The sequence below is a fragment of the Python bivittatus genome, unplaced genomic scaffold (genome assembly GCF_059951505.1).
Source record: "Python bivittatus isolate LINGU-HERP-01145 unplaced genomic scaffold, Pbiv_v1 ctg000700_np1212, whole genome shotgun sequence".
Taxonomy (NCBI): Eukaryota; Metazoa; Chordata; class Lepidosauria; order Squamata; family Pythonidae; genus Python; species Python bivittatus.
In genome coordinates, this window is record NW_028277098.1 from 51,836,748 (window position 1) to 51,853,274 (window position 16,527).

The 16,527-nt window shown below is 39.7% G+C and overlaps 1 protein-coding gene across 6 annotated transcripts in view; it reads right to left on the reverse strand.

The window, feature by feature from the left end:
- The window catches only part of PTPRF (protein tyrosine phosphatase receptor type F), a 513,056-nt gene that overhangs the window by 33,548 nt on the left and 462,981 nt on the right, over positions 1-16,527 (reverse strand). For 4 of the 6 annotated variants that reach the window (XM_088153593.1, XM_088153590.1, XM_088153592.1 and 1 more), the window contains 5 exons: positions 14,921-15,133; positions 12,943-13,094; positions 10,576-10,691; positions 8,934-8,966; positions 7,081-7,178 (listed from right to left, as the gene is read on the reverse strand). In XM_088153593.1, the coding sequence (XP_088009719.1) occupies positions 7,081-7,178; positions 8,934-8,966; positions 10,576-10,691; positions 12,943-13,094; positions 14,921-15,133 (612 nt within the window). The remainder of the gene's footprint in view (positions 1-7,080; positions 7,179-8,933; positions 8,967-10,575; positions 10,692-12,942; positions 13,095-14,920; positions 15,134-16,527) is intronic. The other 2 variants (XM_088153595.1, XM_088153594.1) reach the window with 1 other exon arrangement.

Below are 16,527 nucleotides of genomic sequence, written 5' to 3' on the forward strand. Positions count from 1 at the left end.
AGATCACATTTCTCTTTTTTGTCTGTAGTTGTCATCACAAAACTATGCATTTTCACCTTGCTAGAGCTCTGAAGGGTTCCTAATACTGTGGCAGATGGCTGCAAGGGAAGGGTTAGAAAATAATACAGCTCAGATTCACAGGAGCATTTGATAGTTTGATAGATATCAAGGGGTAAATATAAACATATTGTCTCAGCAGGTGGTTGGGAAGTGGAACATGTAGGGCTTCCTACTGCTTTTATAGGGTATCTCAGAGAGAATGTGCAGGACATACTGGGAGTTACAATTAGAGCTTCCACTCTAATAGCACAGAACAAGGGAAGAGGTTGCTGAAGGGAAGAAATATCCTGGGTTACTTTCCTTCCTGTTCCATGGTGGCAATGAATTAGAGCCAGTGACAGAAGCAGCAATTTTCAGGAATTTATCCAGTGCAAGCAGTGCTCTTTGACAGGCAAAAGGCTGCTGGGATTTGATCCAGAAATTCTTATGTCAATACCATAAGATTCTTATATATAAGAACATATAATATTATACAGAATTAACTGTCTGTGTATGTTTATAATCAGATTGTACCTGCATTTAACGAACTCTATGAATATGCCTTAGGAGTCTCAGAGTAAGGGCATATAAGGAAAACATTCAAATTTAAACCTAGGACACTTTCCCTATTTCCATAATATATCTACCCATGGAGGGAGATGCTCTGATATGTATCGACCAGGGATAAGGAAGTGCAGATACTTGGAATTCTGAGAGCTTGTTGTGGTACTCTCACAAAATGGCTGCTACTACACCCAACTGCTAGACATTGGACTGGAAAGGTTGCTCCCTGCTACTTCCTCTATTTATTCCTCCTTCACCCAGGATCCATTCCCTTCTCTAAACAAGCTGTAGCTATCTACCATTATCATTTTCTAAGATTATCTATGGTTCTACAATATGTGGGACACAGAGGTGTTCTTTTAAATGTATTTAATTAATTTATACCCTACATTTCTGCTCTGGCAAGTGCTCAAGGTGGCTAACAAAAATAAAAACTAAAAGAGAATATAAAATGTTTAAAATATACATTTAAATTAATGCTAGAATAAATACTAAAATCATTGAACAATTAAAAGCCTGGCACAAAGATCATCTTCACAGATTTCCTACATACTAAGAGAGGGGGGACCAATACGACTCAAGGGACTGCATTTGATAGCTTTGGACCAACACAGGTCTGTCTTTTCTCTTAGTCCAGAAAAAGAGTTTCTGATAACAGGGGCATGCTGGAAAGGGCTTTTCCCGCTGTTCTTATCAGGACAAGGTTGGTGGTTTCTTAGATCAGGGTTCTTCAACCTTGGCAACGTTAAGATGGGTGGACTTCAACTCCCAGAATTCCCCAGCCAGCCTGGGGAATTCTGGGAGTTGAAGTAAACCCATCTTAAAGTTGCCAAGGTTGAAGAACCCCGCCTTAGACAGTCAGATTCTAAGTTGTTTAGGACTTTAACGGTCAACATCAACATTTTCATTGTACAGTGGTAAGCAAATGGCAACCAGTGCAGATCTTTTCCATTTTTTCCTTCCAGTCTTGTTCTGTATTTGCTGATATACAGCTACCAGTACTTTATTTCCCTCTTCTGCAGCTCACACTATTCAGTGGGTTTTTCATCTGCACTTTGTACTTTTCTATTGGATAGTTGACCTATTCCTTGTGGTATCTCACTTTCTAGAAGTCATTTCCTTAATACATATTCTCTAAAGATTTCTGCAATCACATTTGTATAGAGTTTCAATACAATTTTCCATCTGCCTTTAACTCATTTGTCTCTATTAGATCTCTTCCATTATTATTCTTAAAATCTACTTATCTACATATTTCCCCTGATTTGTCTGATTTTAAAAAACAAAGTTATTTTCCTTTTTTAAATTTTCTTTTTGCTGACATTCTTGATTGAGATACTTTTCGTCCTTTCTTGCTTGACTTTCAAAGTCTATTTTCAGTTGTCGTACATCCTTTTTGCTGCCTAAGACTTTCATTTTTTATTTCTGTTTGGTTATCATGACAGTTTGTTCTGAAAGCTATTTGGATTTTATCTGAAATTTGTGAAGTATTCATTTTCTGCTTCAGTTCTCCACAGTTTCTTCCCATAGCCCCCAAGAATCTCCTTTAAATGTACCGAATTTATACATTTCCTTATACTGATCATTTGTAAGTTTTCCAGGTGAAAGCCTATGGGCTAACAATTGTATAAATTTAACCTGCATATTTATTAATTTTTTAATGATGGGGTTGTATTTATTTATTGATATATTTACTTATGTGAATTACCCAGAGTTTGTCTAAAGTAAGTAGGATATATGTAATGTATGATAAATAAATGTATACTTATGCCAGTATTTCATTTTTTCCCCCCATAGTCTGCATCTGGGAATATTCTAGCTGATTACACTGCATTTCTCTAGGAAATAAGAAACAGAATCCCAAAGCAAATAATAAGAATATATCACTCTACTAAAATAAATAAATAACCACAATACTAATGCCAGGCAGAGAAACTCTGCATTTGTTTTCCTACCTGTTCCCATTCAATTCTCTCTGCACTCATTTGGCTAGTTACAAGATGGCCAGTGGATGCAGGCAAATGTCACATATTTCATTCTATAATCATCTCTCTAGTGGTCTGCAATCTCCCTGGCTTCCCATATTTTACTTAATTCTTATGGCAAGACATCATGAGGGAACTCTACATGGACTTTTTCAGTAGTGAATCCTATTGTTATCTCTAATAAAGACACCTGTCCTTAGAAATTGTTGGAAATATTCTCTTTCTCTGGGGAAATTCAGAGAAATAGCCTATTCATTTTCTTTGCCCATAAATTTGATGGAGATTTTTAAAGGTCATTTGTTTCTAGTTCTAATAAATATAGCCAATATTTGCTTGAAACCTGAATTAGAAAGACTGGAGCTGGAAAGCTGCAGATCACAAATTTATTTATTTTATTATTTTTTAAAGCTATTTATATGGCTACCCAACTCATGGTGACTCCAGGTGGCTTACAGAAATAAAACCCCAAATACAAACCCACTACACCCCCACTTCCCTGGTGACAATATGTTTAAACAAACCACACGATGGGCTCCATATCAACCTGGGATCCCCAGGCCTGCTGGCAAAACCATGTCTTCAGGGCCTTTCAGAAGACTATCAAGATGGGGGGCAGTCTTATCTCTGTGGGGATAATGTTCCACAGGGAGGGAGCCACCACAGAGAAGACCCTTTTTCTTGGTCCCGCTAGATGGATTTCCTTAGTGGCGGGGGGGGGGATAACATACCCTGCCTCCCTGACCTGGTGGGTCGGGCAGATGAAATTGGGAAAAGGCGGTCCTTCAAATAACCTGGCTCCAAGCCACGTAGGACTTTAAACATGATAACCAGCATCTTGAATTGCACAAAACCATATATGAAATGCTAATTTTGAGAGACACTATTATTTATACTATCATTAATTTCCCTTGTAAAAGAGCAGGCAACTACAACTCCAAATGCTGCTTGCTGCTAACCTGACTTATAATCTTTTCATGTCATACTCCAGAAGAAAAAAGACTTGTCACAATCTCACTGTGTCCACATACAATGGGCTAAGTTCCAATTATAATGGGTTTGTATGAGATAAAATATATATGGATAAGCAAGCAAACAGGCACGTAGGAGGAGAATTCCAGTTTGTTTGTTTTGCATTCAGCCAAAAGCACTGATTTGAAGTGACACCCCTTTTCTTAATATAGGTAGATCAGCAATGTGAGGTTCACAGTTCTCCCCAGACTTCCTAGATTTTTCTCCCGCTTTTGAATACTAACCTTTAGGTAGCCAGTGCTTCTCTAAAGCTTCTTGGCCCCTATAATCTTGCCTTATGGATACAGCTTGTAAAATGTCTTCTGAATCAAGGGAGATATGCTACAGCAAGGGGAGGTGAGGAGCAAAAGAAGACAGCAGGAGCTATAATGCATATACAAGGCACATTCTCAATTTATGTTCTGCCTGTCCCCATATGAGTGTTTATTCATGATTTAAGCCTTTTGCAGTTGAGGTGGACCCTGCAGGGTTTGCTGCAAGCACATGAAAACATTTATGCTGTTACTGCTGCAGTGGAACTTTCTCCAACAAAGCAATTTTTCAAATTAATCATCCACCTAATAAATGGTTAATCATGGAGAAACCAGCTAGCAAGCAAGAGTCATGGTAGTTCTTGGGCTCTCAATACCATTATTTTGGACTCCATCACAGCATTAAGAGCGCTCCAGTGACCACTGCCAAGTTTCACCTTCCAACATAGTGATTAAGAAATGCAGGAGATACAGAAAATGTAATGGGAGAATGATCGGATTAGCATCTGTATTGCTTTCAGTGAACACCAACATCAGAAAGCTGCTGTATATAGTTTTTATGTTATGGGATTTTATAGAATGTATTAGAGTGAGGGATGTTTTGATGTTTATAGTTGCTGTGATTTGTTGTAAACCATCTGGAATCTCTGGTACCAATTGTAGCAAAGGGGGAAAACATCCTACCCCTAAAGATTCAGATATGAAAGAGCTAAAGGAAAACCTAAATGTGATGTGTCAATCTAGGTTGTGGGCAGAGACAAAGTCTGGGGAAATAAAAACTAAGCAGCTAATCAGGAGCAGGAAGATTTCCCTGTCGGATGAACTACTGAAAAGAGGAAAGGAGGCAGCTCAATTTTGTCTTTGTCAATGCCTTTTCTCTCAAAGAAGGAACTGGAGCATCTCCTTCTCAAAGCTAGAGAAGGAGAAAACTCCCAACATCTGGAATTGGAGATCTAGGAAGAATATAGTGATCTAGGAAATCATGGTGCTAGATGCAGATTAGACTTTTGGGATATTGTTTTATGGAGAATTATTTGAGTTGTGTGCTTTTCTTAGTCTTTTGTTCTACTTGTGTCTGTGTTCTCATTATTCCCATATTCCTGGGTGGGGAATAGCCACTGAGAAAAATCCTACAGAAATCACTGTGATTTCTTGTCCTCCTTTCTTCTCTTAGCTTCCAAATTCCATTTAATTCTTGAATCTTTACATACATGACTCAAATTCTTACTGAATAGGCTCTCTTTGAAAGGATTCTAATATTAGCACAATCCATGTTTTTTGCCTTGTTGGTTTGGTAAAGGATCTTACTTATTGGCAATGCTCTGATGATCATCAAATTTACACTGCCACCCTAGGCTGAACCAGAGATATTGTGGAAGTCTTAACCTCATATCTAGAGGCTGTGATGGTCTGGATGGGTAAAAGCAAGCTTAGACTCAATCCTAGCAAGATGGAGTGACTGTTTCTCCAGAGCCATTCTGGTCCCAGCTGTAGTTCTGGATGAGGTTACCCTTCCCCTAAAGGAGATAGTTTGCAATTTGGGATTCCTCCTGAATTTATGGAAGCCATGGCCAGAGATGCCTTGACCCGATTGAACTGGTATACCAGTTTTGGCCTTACTGGACAAAGCTGCCCCAGCAATTCCCTCACTGCTAAACAACCAGATTACCATAACATACCCCTCATTGGGCTGCCGTTTAAGACAGTTCAGAAGCTTCAGTTGATACAAAATGTGATGGACTGCCTTATATAAATGATTGATTGATTAGGCGACATCAAATTGGTGTCCATGTAGATAAATTTTCTCTAGGATGATATGTCCCCAGCATGGTCCTTCTGGTCTTCTAATGATGCACTATCTCCAGTGTAACTGAATCCATTCACCTTGCTCCTGATCATTCTTCTCTTTCCTTCCACCTTTCCCAGCATTACAGACTTCGCAAGAGAGTTAATGTGTCCGAAGTATGATAACTTGAGCCTGGTCATTTGTGCCTCGAGTGAGAAGTCTGGGTTGATTTGATCCATTTGTCTGTTTTCTTGATTAGAAAACTCAGGAATCTTCTCTAACACCAAAATTAGATTCTCAGGAATCTTCTCTAACACTAAAGTTCAAAGGCATCAATTCTCTTTCTGTCCTGCTTCTTCAGAATCAAACTTTTGCTTCCATTGAATGTACTAAGAAAAACAATGCCCTGTATGATTCTGATCCTTGTAGGTATAGACACACTTCAGCACTGGAATATTTTTCCAAGGCCTTCATGGCTATTCTACCAAGTGCTAGTGTGTGGCATGTTTCTTGACTGCTGATTCCTTTACTTCCACACTGCACTGATTGCTAATAGGTTTCCAGCTCCAATTCAATGTGCTGTTTTCAACTTTTAAAGCCTTACATATCTTGGCTCCAGGATAGATTAGTGATGGTCTCCTCCAAGTAAAATCTGCCTAGTCTATGCATGCCTTCAGGAATGCATGCTTACACGAATTCAGGAGGGCATGGGCCTGAAGACAACTCATGGTGGAGGCCCCCATGCTTTGGAACACAATACCCCTGAGCTTTGCCTGAACCCCACTTTGGTGAGAAGGTAAAAAGTGCTTTCTTTGAGTGGGTATTCAGAGTTTAGTAAAGCGGTTTATTGTATGGGCAACAATTTTAATTTTCATTTCTGCTTTTGTCCTATATTATTGTGCTATCTCTATTCTTCTATTTTATGTAAACCACCAGGAGTCATGACTGAGCTAAGAGGCACAAAAGCACGGGAAATAAACAGACGTTAGAAGACTTGAGAGTGGTGTAACTGGTAGTCAAACATTAGGATTTCATAAATTGTGAATATGGATATGGTTCTCTTATTACACAGTCAATGTCAGCCTTACCAGGTAGACCAGACAGGAAACATGACCAGCTAGACTAATTTTACTTTATTGTAAAGCTACATTAACAGAATCTTGCAAGTCTGAAAGTACAGTTCTCTGTTACCGTTACAGCCTGAGAACTTAGGGAGGGTCCTTCTGAGTTTCTTGCTCTGCCCACTATGCAGCTATGGGCTATGCTGTCTCTTATTTGACTATTCCCTAGCCAGCATCTCTTCGCCCCATCTCCCAAGTTTTTCCCCACATACCATTACAGTCAAGTATAGCATAGACAGTTACCCGTTTTTAGGATAACACAGAACCATCCCCCCCACCTCTAACCTCACCCCCAGACTCCTCACCTCATATTCCTGGGAGAATTTCAGTCCATCATTGGCTTTCAGTCTATCAATATTGTCAGCAAGGTCTGTTACTGGAATAGGAGGATGGTCACGCATGCCTGTTAGATCAAACAAAACAGAGGGGAACATTGTATGGGGAAGAATAATTGTTTAGTTAAAGGGAGAGGTCTTCTTTCATATGTGCATAGTGGAGCTGATGGCAATGTATAACAGTGGCACAGTGAACAGAACATGAATAAGTCAATATGGCATGCAGTGCCTGCACAATGGCACAAAGTATCTCTTCATGCTTAGATGAGACAACAATAACTATGTGGTTTACAAATATAACAACAGCCTAGAAAAGGTGAAGAGGCTTGGAGAGATGCCCCTGCACATCCTTAGGCTAAGATAGGGTTGCGGGGATAGCAATGAAGCACAAAGCTCCTGCAGAATGGGGCTCTGTCTTCATTTCATATCAACAGTATGCAGTACAGAACAGAAATGGAAATTGTGAACAGATGCCTGAGGAACAGTTTGTGTTTCTCTCAACAGCTTACTTATCATAAAGTGACTGGGGCAGACAACTCATAAGTATTAGTAACTATACTTCCATTGAAGAAGCATCAGTAAATCCTATCATTTAGTGAGACTGTGTGTATCAGCTTCCTTGAGTATGCATTCTGGGTGAGAATATACAGCCGAACAAAATAAACTTACAGAATTCAGTAAAACCCCATTTAATCATTTGAAGGGAGGTGATATCATGTCCATTTAATATGAAAGTACATCACTGGGGCAGTTTGCATCATTTGAGACAATTTTTGTCATTGCTGAAGGATACTGTTTAGGAAATGATATCAGACAAATGACCTAAATGGACATAAATGTTAAAAATTGATACAAAGGGTATCATTTGTGTCATCTGCATAATGACAAACTATGTAAATAATCTGGATGGTCACGGATGTTATAAAATTAAGGTAAAATTAACATAAATTTAACTGTTTCATCCAGATTACCTTGGGTGCAATGGACTCATCATTTGTTTTTTTTCCCCCAGGAGGGGGAATGAATCCCTGGGTAAAAATTTGGTCCACTGCATCTGAAATCTACTAAATAGGAGTCTGTTAAACTGAGGTCTCACTATAATTACTAGGCTTTGTTTCCTCCCCTGACATCTAATTTTGCCTTTGTTCTTTGGCAATTCTTCAAGCATCAACATTCATTTTCCTTTCCTCCATAGAAAGTGAAAACCAAAGTAAATTCCACAACCCTGTGGGGCCAATCAATTCACAAATGCCTTCTTTGCCTGCATAACATCACAATACCACTAAAATAACGCTTGTAGGTGGCACATTTTATTTGAAGCTCTGTAAGATGGAAGGAAAGAAAGAAAGAAAAAGAGAGCAAGAACACTTGGACTGAAGATGCTCCAGCAAGGTATTGCCAAGAAAATAAAAGCTGAAGTGTAATTCAGGGGATGAGTAAGTCTCAGCCTACTGGATAAGTTTTGGGTGGTGAGCATTTCCATAAAACATTACAAATTGGCTCCTCACAGCCTTATCCAAGGGCTACAGTCTCATGTCTCAGCCCAGACTGCAACTTCACTGGCAGATTTCTGAGTAGCACTGCTTAGAAGATTGTGAACCTTTAAACTCTTTTTCTTTCTTCCCATGCAAGCTGGAGCATCTTACGTGAGAAGCACCAAAAGCTTGCATTGATGAAACAGTCTGGCTTACTAGAAAGTGGTCATGATATCGCTAAATCTGTGGTGAGTGAAGTTGACCTTCATGACACTGAACAAAAGAAGATGAGAAAGAAGGGGTTGCGTGGAGTGAGAAATAGGCAAAACAGGTGGAAAGAAAACTAACTTGAGATATTCGGGCAACTGGGGCCACTGGCACCTGTAAGAACAGAAATCCCATTAGCTATTGCTGAAGGCAAAGTTAAGGAGTAAAAGAAGGTCAAAAGGTAACACAAAAGTTCTCATCACCACCTTCAAAACCAAGTTTGAGGAAAAGAATTTTAGCTCCACACTAGTTACACATATGGAAGTATAGTAGGTAAAGTATTAAGACAAGTATCAGTTACAACAAGGATTATTTTACAGATAATTTTATCACCAATTTTATCTTGTCTCAGATGACAAGAGTTAGAATTCTCTCAAACCTTATGATAAATGGTCTGGCCTTTTCCCAAGACTATGCGTTCTTTGTTACAGGACTCTTATGACCAAAGTGCAATCAAAATTTATACAATCATGTAACAGCAATATTACCTTACCTAACCTGCTTCAACTTTGTGAAAAAGAACATGAATATAAAGAAGCTGACAACTCATGCAAGAACTGTGTGTGAAGTAGAAACTATTAAAGTAGAAAGCTTAATATTTAATTAGTTGGATTAATTATGTACTAAGCAAGGCCCTTCTTACTTTAAGAGTTGTTACCAAGGATAACAACCACCAGACTGCTAAGGGTTTAGTGGCTGTCTGGCCCCAGAAAGCATCTATTCAACTCAGCCTAAAATTTAGAGACTAGATGGAGGCAACTGAGTGGTTCATACTGTAACAAAAGTGTCAAGAGTTTCTGTTGCACCCTAGTTGTTCCTAAAGATTAACTGAGAAAATAAAGTGGTGCAAAAAATGGGAGTAGGAGCTCAAAAGTTCTGGTCCAGACTGAACATAAAAACATGTATTCATTTTAAAGTTGATTTGCCTTCCTCAAACTGTACCTTTAACATGTCCTTTTTGCTATGCTTGGGTCATTTTTCACCTCCATGACCAGTTTCAACTATGCAAACTATATGTTGAAACAATAACTAAACTTTACTTGTTCATATTTTGTAGCCATACAACTTGTGTATGCATTTACTGCATAGCCTTATCCTCTGCTCTATTTCTAAGGTGACCTGAGTGGAGTAGTCATGTCCAACAGTAGAGAAAGAAAAGGGAGTAGGGTCACATGCAGCCATAAACAAACTTGCAGTTCTCACCTTGAAATGCTTCCCCCCCGCCACATAGTTTAGGGGAAAAAATGCCCCAACGTGATGTGAAGAACTTGAAAGCCAAATATGTCCTTTTTTAATGACTAAAATGGCTTAAATGCCTTCATGGATTCCACCAGCTAAGGAAGGCAGGATGGCAAGCTACTTCTGCATGAGCAAGTAAGAAAACAAACCAAATCTGCTCAGATGAGGGTGAAATAACCTCCCAAAAGCAGTAAATCTAAAAAAACACTCTCTTATGAAGAGACTCTATTTTGCTGAGGGTCAGTAGCATCTAATAATTTGACATATCATAAGAATTGGAAGGTAGGAAGCACTTCAGGAACCCAATCAGGAGCTAGCCTGCTAGCCTGCCTAGCTGATATCTGATCTATCAGCAGGCTGGACTTTCATTTGGTTGATTAATTTGAACCTAGTGTGATAGGTACACCCAGTGAGGAGATACCCATGACATGCGAGATAAGTACTGTATCTTTACAGTAACTAGGACAATACAGCTATAGCCTACCTGGTGTTTGGTAGTTGAGTCGTCTCATTTCAACAGGGTCAGAGGAATGGGCCAGCAAGGAGTCCTTCAGGCCAATGGAATGTTCATCCTTGGAAGAGGGTGAATTGGCCCTTTTCCTAAGGAAAAGAAGGAGAAGCTTATACAAGATAAATTTGGGAAACAATAACAAGATCATGGCAACAGTCTCAATAACATATGTAGCAGCAAGCAAAGGGACTATTAAAGCCCTCTATCAGACAGGAACACAATTACAAAAACTCATATTTCTCTTTCTCCTTTACTTGTAGGGGACTATTTCCTGTGGTGGAAGAATACAGAAGATTCTTTGTATTAAAAATTATTTAAAATGTGAAGAGTTGTAATGTACTAGGATAAGGGCTCTTTAGGGCGAAATTTATTGGTCCATTAATACTTGTCTTGAATTGCTGAAGGCCCCCCAGGCATTTGTTAATAGCACAATAAAATACACTGTTGTCTCTTCATGCTATATTTATGTCCACAGTTCTGCCACCTTACGCTCTTATTCTGGTAGATTTCACTAACTAAGCAGAGAGGAACCTGTCCAGTAATTAAATGGGAAAGTTTTGCAGGACATTTTGGGATAGCAAGAAATATTATTGGTGGGGCTCAATGATTTTCATTAAACTACATGACTCCATGTGGTGCTGCTGCTTCTTAGTAGTCACCCTAATGCATGTTACACATTTTTTTTCTTCAGCCAATTCAACACTTGCATAGGTGTATACATATATGTGTGTGCATGCATGCAAGTGTGCATGATTGTCTGTTTAAATCTCTTGAATACAGGTAAAGGCATTCTGATGCTCTCTTAGACAAAGCAAATGGTGACAGAATCACTTTCAGGTGGCAAAAGCCCGTTTGTTAAAAGGAAAAGAAGTATCACAAAATAGCATGAGCAGGAAACTACATGCAACTTATAGGAATTAGTGAGTGTCAGACTGCTCCAGGCAGATGCATTGCTGTTAATATGTTGCTTAAATAGCTTTCCATATGCCATACAAGGATGAACTCTGTTCAACATATTTATTATACATGCACATATATTTGTAGTGGGGGAGGAGAAAGGAGATAATTTATAGAGCAGCCATGCTTTATAACATCAGAAAAAAGTATTTATCAATCTGAATTCATCATCCAAACAGAAGTATGTACAAAGAAGCCAAGAAGCTTTGTTTTGGCCTCTAATTTCTGTTGAAAGTCAGTGCTACTCTATTATAATAGCATTACTTTGTTTTATCAATGATCAGTTAGGCCACAAAGTAAGCAACCAGGTAGAAGAAGTCTGGTTGGTAATAGGAAAAAGGAATAATTCAGAGAAAGGCTTGTTGAACTGATTTACAGATAGAGCATGCCACATTCTCAGCCAATCTCTGTGAGTGTGGACATGTATGTAAGCAAACAGAGAAACTCCAGGATACCAAATGCTTCCCTAAAACATGGTCATCTTATTTGTGAAGCTATTTATTTACCTCTAACCATGAGATTAAGTAGATAAAAGTTGAGGAAGTTCAGCATGGCAGAGTGGCAAAAGAGGCAGAGAAATATCAGAAACCAGGCTGGTCTGAGCAGCAAATGTTATGGCCTTAGCAAGATGAAACTTTGAATCTCAACAGATACAACAAAAAGAGAAAAATGCTAACTACCTTTCCTGTTTGCTAGATCCAGGGAGAGCAGAAATAAAAGAGGAAACCAGGATTATACAAAGATACTAACCATATATACAATAATCCAAAGTCACTTTCCTTCCCTCCACCCTGGAACCGTGCACATTTATTTAGAGCAAAATTATGGGAGGTTGCTTAAAGAAGAGATGGAAGACTTTGCATTTGCTGTAACTGAATAAATTGTTGCTATCTTAACGTCACAAGTAATTAATACTGAACATTTATGCCTAGAACATGGATCACAACTTTTATAACCATGATAGGGACTTCTGCTGCCCCACACAGAATCTTATTTTTTCCTGGATTAAAACACCAAGCCTTTCAATAAATTAAGGGGTGTAAGACACTTCTTGGCCAAAGATGTTATATAATTTAAGCAATAGGAATCCATGCACTTACAGGGAGTTGCTCATTTCCTATAACACACAAAAAGTTTATCACGTGTTAGCAGGCTCACTCATTCCATTCCAAAATGAAATGTATGGGCTATTATCTCCCATCCACCCTTGCCCTACAAGTGAGCAAAGCTTTGGGTAGAATCCAACTACCTGCTTAGAGATGGCTGATTTTCATCTTGGATTTAACATTATGTTAATCTCTGTACAGAATATAATGTCCTTGAAGCTGCCATAATATGGCACCATAGTCATCATGTCTTCTGTAAGCATAGGCTGCTGCTTACCTTTTGAAGAGTAGGATAGCAATAACAATAATGATGATCAAGATGACTGCAAGGACAGGCCCCATCACCCACAGCATCTCTGGTTCATCTTGCTGCTTTGGTGATACCTCCATCACAATCTCATCTGAATAGGGACTGGCTGCATACTTCTTCTAGAGAATGGGAGAGAAGAGTAGACATAGACAATTAATCAAGTTATTTCATCATTCTTTTGTTATCCTCTGCCCAATAACCCTATGAGGCCCACCTGCAATTTTCCTCAACAACAACCATCAAATACTAAAAACAATCTTCTCCCTGTTGGTAAGCAAAAATTCTGAATTACAACAGCCAGGAAGCACCTGGCTTGGTCCAGTTTTGAGCAAGTTGCCAGTCTCAAATGCACAAAGAGTCAAATTACAGTCTTTGGTGTTGCAGCCAATTGAACACTGTGGCTGATAGGTAATGACTAAGTAGTTTATTATACTTGCTATAAACAGACCACCGGGGTTGATTAGTCAGGGAACACCCCCTGGGCAAACTGCTGCACATTAAAAGAGCAAGTCACGGGTATCCCTGATGCAACAATGTAAGCCTTGAAAAGAAAAAGTTCACACAGGGTTTCTCACATATACAGGCTCTGAATTCAAAGGGCAATCTACAGAACTAGAGAAACCCTTGCCTGGTGTTCACTGGTCAGCACTTAGGTATGCTATTCTCATGTCAAAGTTGAGAGCATCTGTACATTCCCATTTCAGATTTGCCTTACAGGCCAGGGAGAGACACAAGAAGGAACATGATTACCCTTTTTGTAGACAGTACTAACTGCTGTGACCAAGGAAGCAGCATACATTGACTTCTTTTTAGCCACTGAAAAGACTCCTGCTGATCTAAAGTTGGGCAGCTTTAAACAGCCTCTTTGATTTCAGGCTTTTTTTGCAAGAGAAGCAGAAAACACTCTGGTATCAGTCTCTTCTCATGGATCCCCAGCAGGAAGCATATACAGGGCTTAATTTGAGCCACATTTCACCTTTGGATCTTGATTCAGTGTCAGACCTTAATGTAAGAACTTGTGAAGTAATAATCAGTACTTAGAGTCCATTTTAACACTACTGAAAATACATTCCAAATGTTCTGGGACTCAAGGAAGGAGCTATAGAGATTTTGAACTCCTGGCAATTCTCATTTTAGAAAGAAAATATGCTAAATGATAATATGATCTGTAATTTTAAAATTGCATGGTTCTTCAGCCAACATTACTCAATATAATGGTGATCAAAAGGGAAGCTTTAGTTTACAGCGAATATGACTTACCAAGCTCAATGTTGGAAGTAGCAGGTGGGTACCAGAACTAGAAGTAGCCAAGAAGAAACTCTAAGAGCACTGGAGCTTAGCTACAAAATTGCTGTGGCTGCACCTCAAAACATACCAAATACCTGGAAAGCGTGCTCTGCTAGCCGTGAATGTTTTAGCACATTCACTCCTGTATACATAGTTATACACAACCTTGTAGCACAGGTACAGGTTCCTCAGCTGGCTGCTCAGAGCCCTCCCCCCCCCCCACTTGCTAGCTGCACATTTGCTATGTCCGTCACCGAAGTGTTCAGACTGGGTGAGTAATGGAGCATTTGACCAGCTCTAACGAGCCATTACAAGTAAATGAGGCTGAAAGTGAGAGCCGCAGCATGGGACAGAGCAGAAAGACCCAAATATCTTTATTATGTCTGGACATTACTTACACATTTCATGGAGTAGCAGCACCACTATTACTCACCCTTTTCTCTCTCTCATCCATACTGGTTTGCAACAATAGATAATGCAAATGCTTATGTTGTTGAGGGAAACAAAGAGGTGCAAAGGAAATTAATTTTTCTCTTTTAGCCAGTCAGGCTTTTATACGGACAGGCAAGTGGAAGGAAAAACTTCCACAGTCTCCACTACGTTAATAATCCAACAGTGCTAACTCTTTAATTGTTCTCTTTTCTCTCAAGGTTCTTACCGTATCACCATCCTCCAGTGAAGCCAGCACAAAACAACGGTAGCTCAAATCTTCCGAAAGTGGCTTATTATAGAACCCTTTATAATTCTTTTCATCTCCCAAGACAAATGTTTCTGGCAGGTCGTCCACTTGGGCTGCAATATAAGGTTTGAGGCGTTCTGTCTGTCGACGCTGGCGCCTTTCTGTGGACCCTTGGTTTATGGCCTCAAGTAGCTAGATAGTGAAAGAAAGCTTGTGTAAGAAAAAGCTCTGCTACGCACCCTTGTGAACTGCAGTTCACCAAAGCTTATGCTTTTAATAACATTTGTTAGTCAAAAAAGGTGCTCCTGACTTTGTGCTACCACAGACCAACATGGCTCTCTTCCTACAAAAGACAAGTTAACCTTTCATTATATGAAGAAAACAAGAAAAATAGGTGAAAAGAGCTCAGGGTTGTAAACAATTGACAATATCTAATCCAAATATTTATTTATTGGATTTCAAGGCGACCCTACTCCAAAAAGATTCTGGATGGCTTACAATAGCTAAAAAAAAAAAAAATTAAAGAAACAGACTGCCTGGAGAAAACTACATAAATAATATCCAGGAAAAAAAAAAAGAACCTGGCCTGGAAACAGAGCCAGGTCTTAAGGGACTTGCGGAATACTTGAAGAATGGAAGTTGTTATGTATCTCTGGGAGGATGCTATTCCAGGGGGCAGGGGCTGTGACAGAAAAGACACGCTTCCTTGGTCCTGCAAGATGGCAACATTTAATTGAAGGGACCTGGAAAGCACCACTCTGCCTGATTGTACCGAATGGGCAGAAACAATTGGAGACAGATGAGCCCTTAAATAACCATGAAAGGTTTTATAAGTAATGACCAGCACTCTGAATTGCACCTGAAAGCTGGCTGGTAACCAATGCAGCTTGTGAAGCAGTGATGACACATAGGCATAGAGAAGTATCCATTACTGCCCATCCTGATGCATTCTGGATCAGCTGTAGCTTTCAGATGGTCATCAAGGGCAGCCTCACATAGAACACATTGTAGCAGTCCAATTGTGAGGTGACTAAGGTGTGAGTGACCATTGAAGGGCCTCCTGGTTGAGGAAAAGGTGCGACTGGAACACAAGGTGGACCTGTGGAAAGGCCCATCCTGGACACAGCTGCCATTTGCTCTTTGAGCAGTACCTGTGAGAACTAAAAGATCCCCAAACTGCATACTAGTCTCAAATGAGGAAGAACAAAGATGAAAACATCTCAGATCCAGGGGGGCCAAAGAGCCACAGCCACTTTAGTCTTGTCAGTCTTGACTCTGATGGATGTCCTCACTCAGCAGTTTCGTGTATATGTTAAACAGGAGGGGGGAGAGCATCGAGCCTTGAGGAACCCTCCTGTCAATACCAAGTGAGACCGACTACTGAGTAAGAAGGTGAACCACTGCAGTACAGTGCCCCAACTTCCAATCCCTGCAGCCAGTCCAGAAGGATACTGTGGTGAACAGTATCAAAAGCTGCTGAGAAATCAAGGAGCATGAGGATGGATGTAGCATCTCCACCCCGAATCTGCAAAGGCTGCTGACAAGCACAACCAGTGCTATCTCAGTACTGCATCCTGGCATGAAAC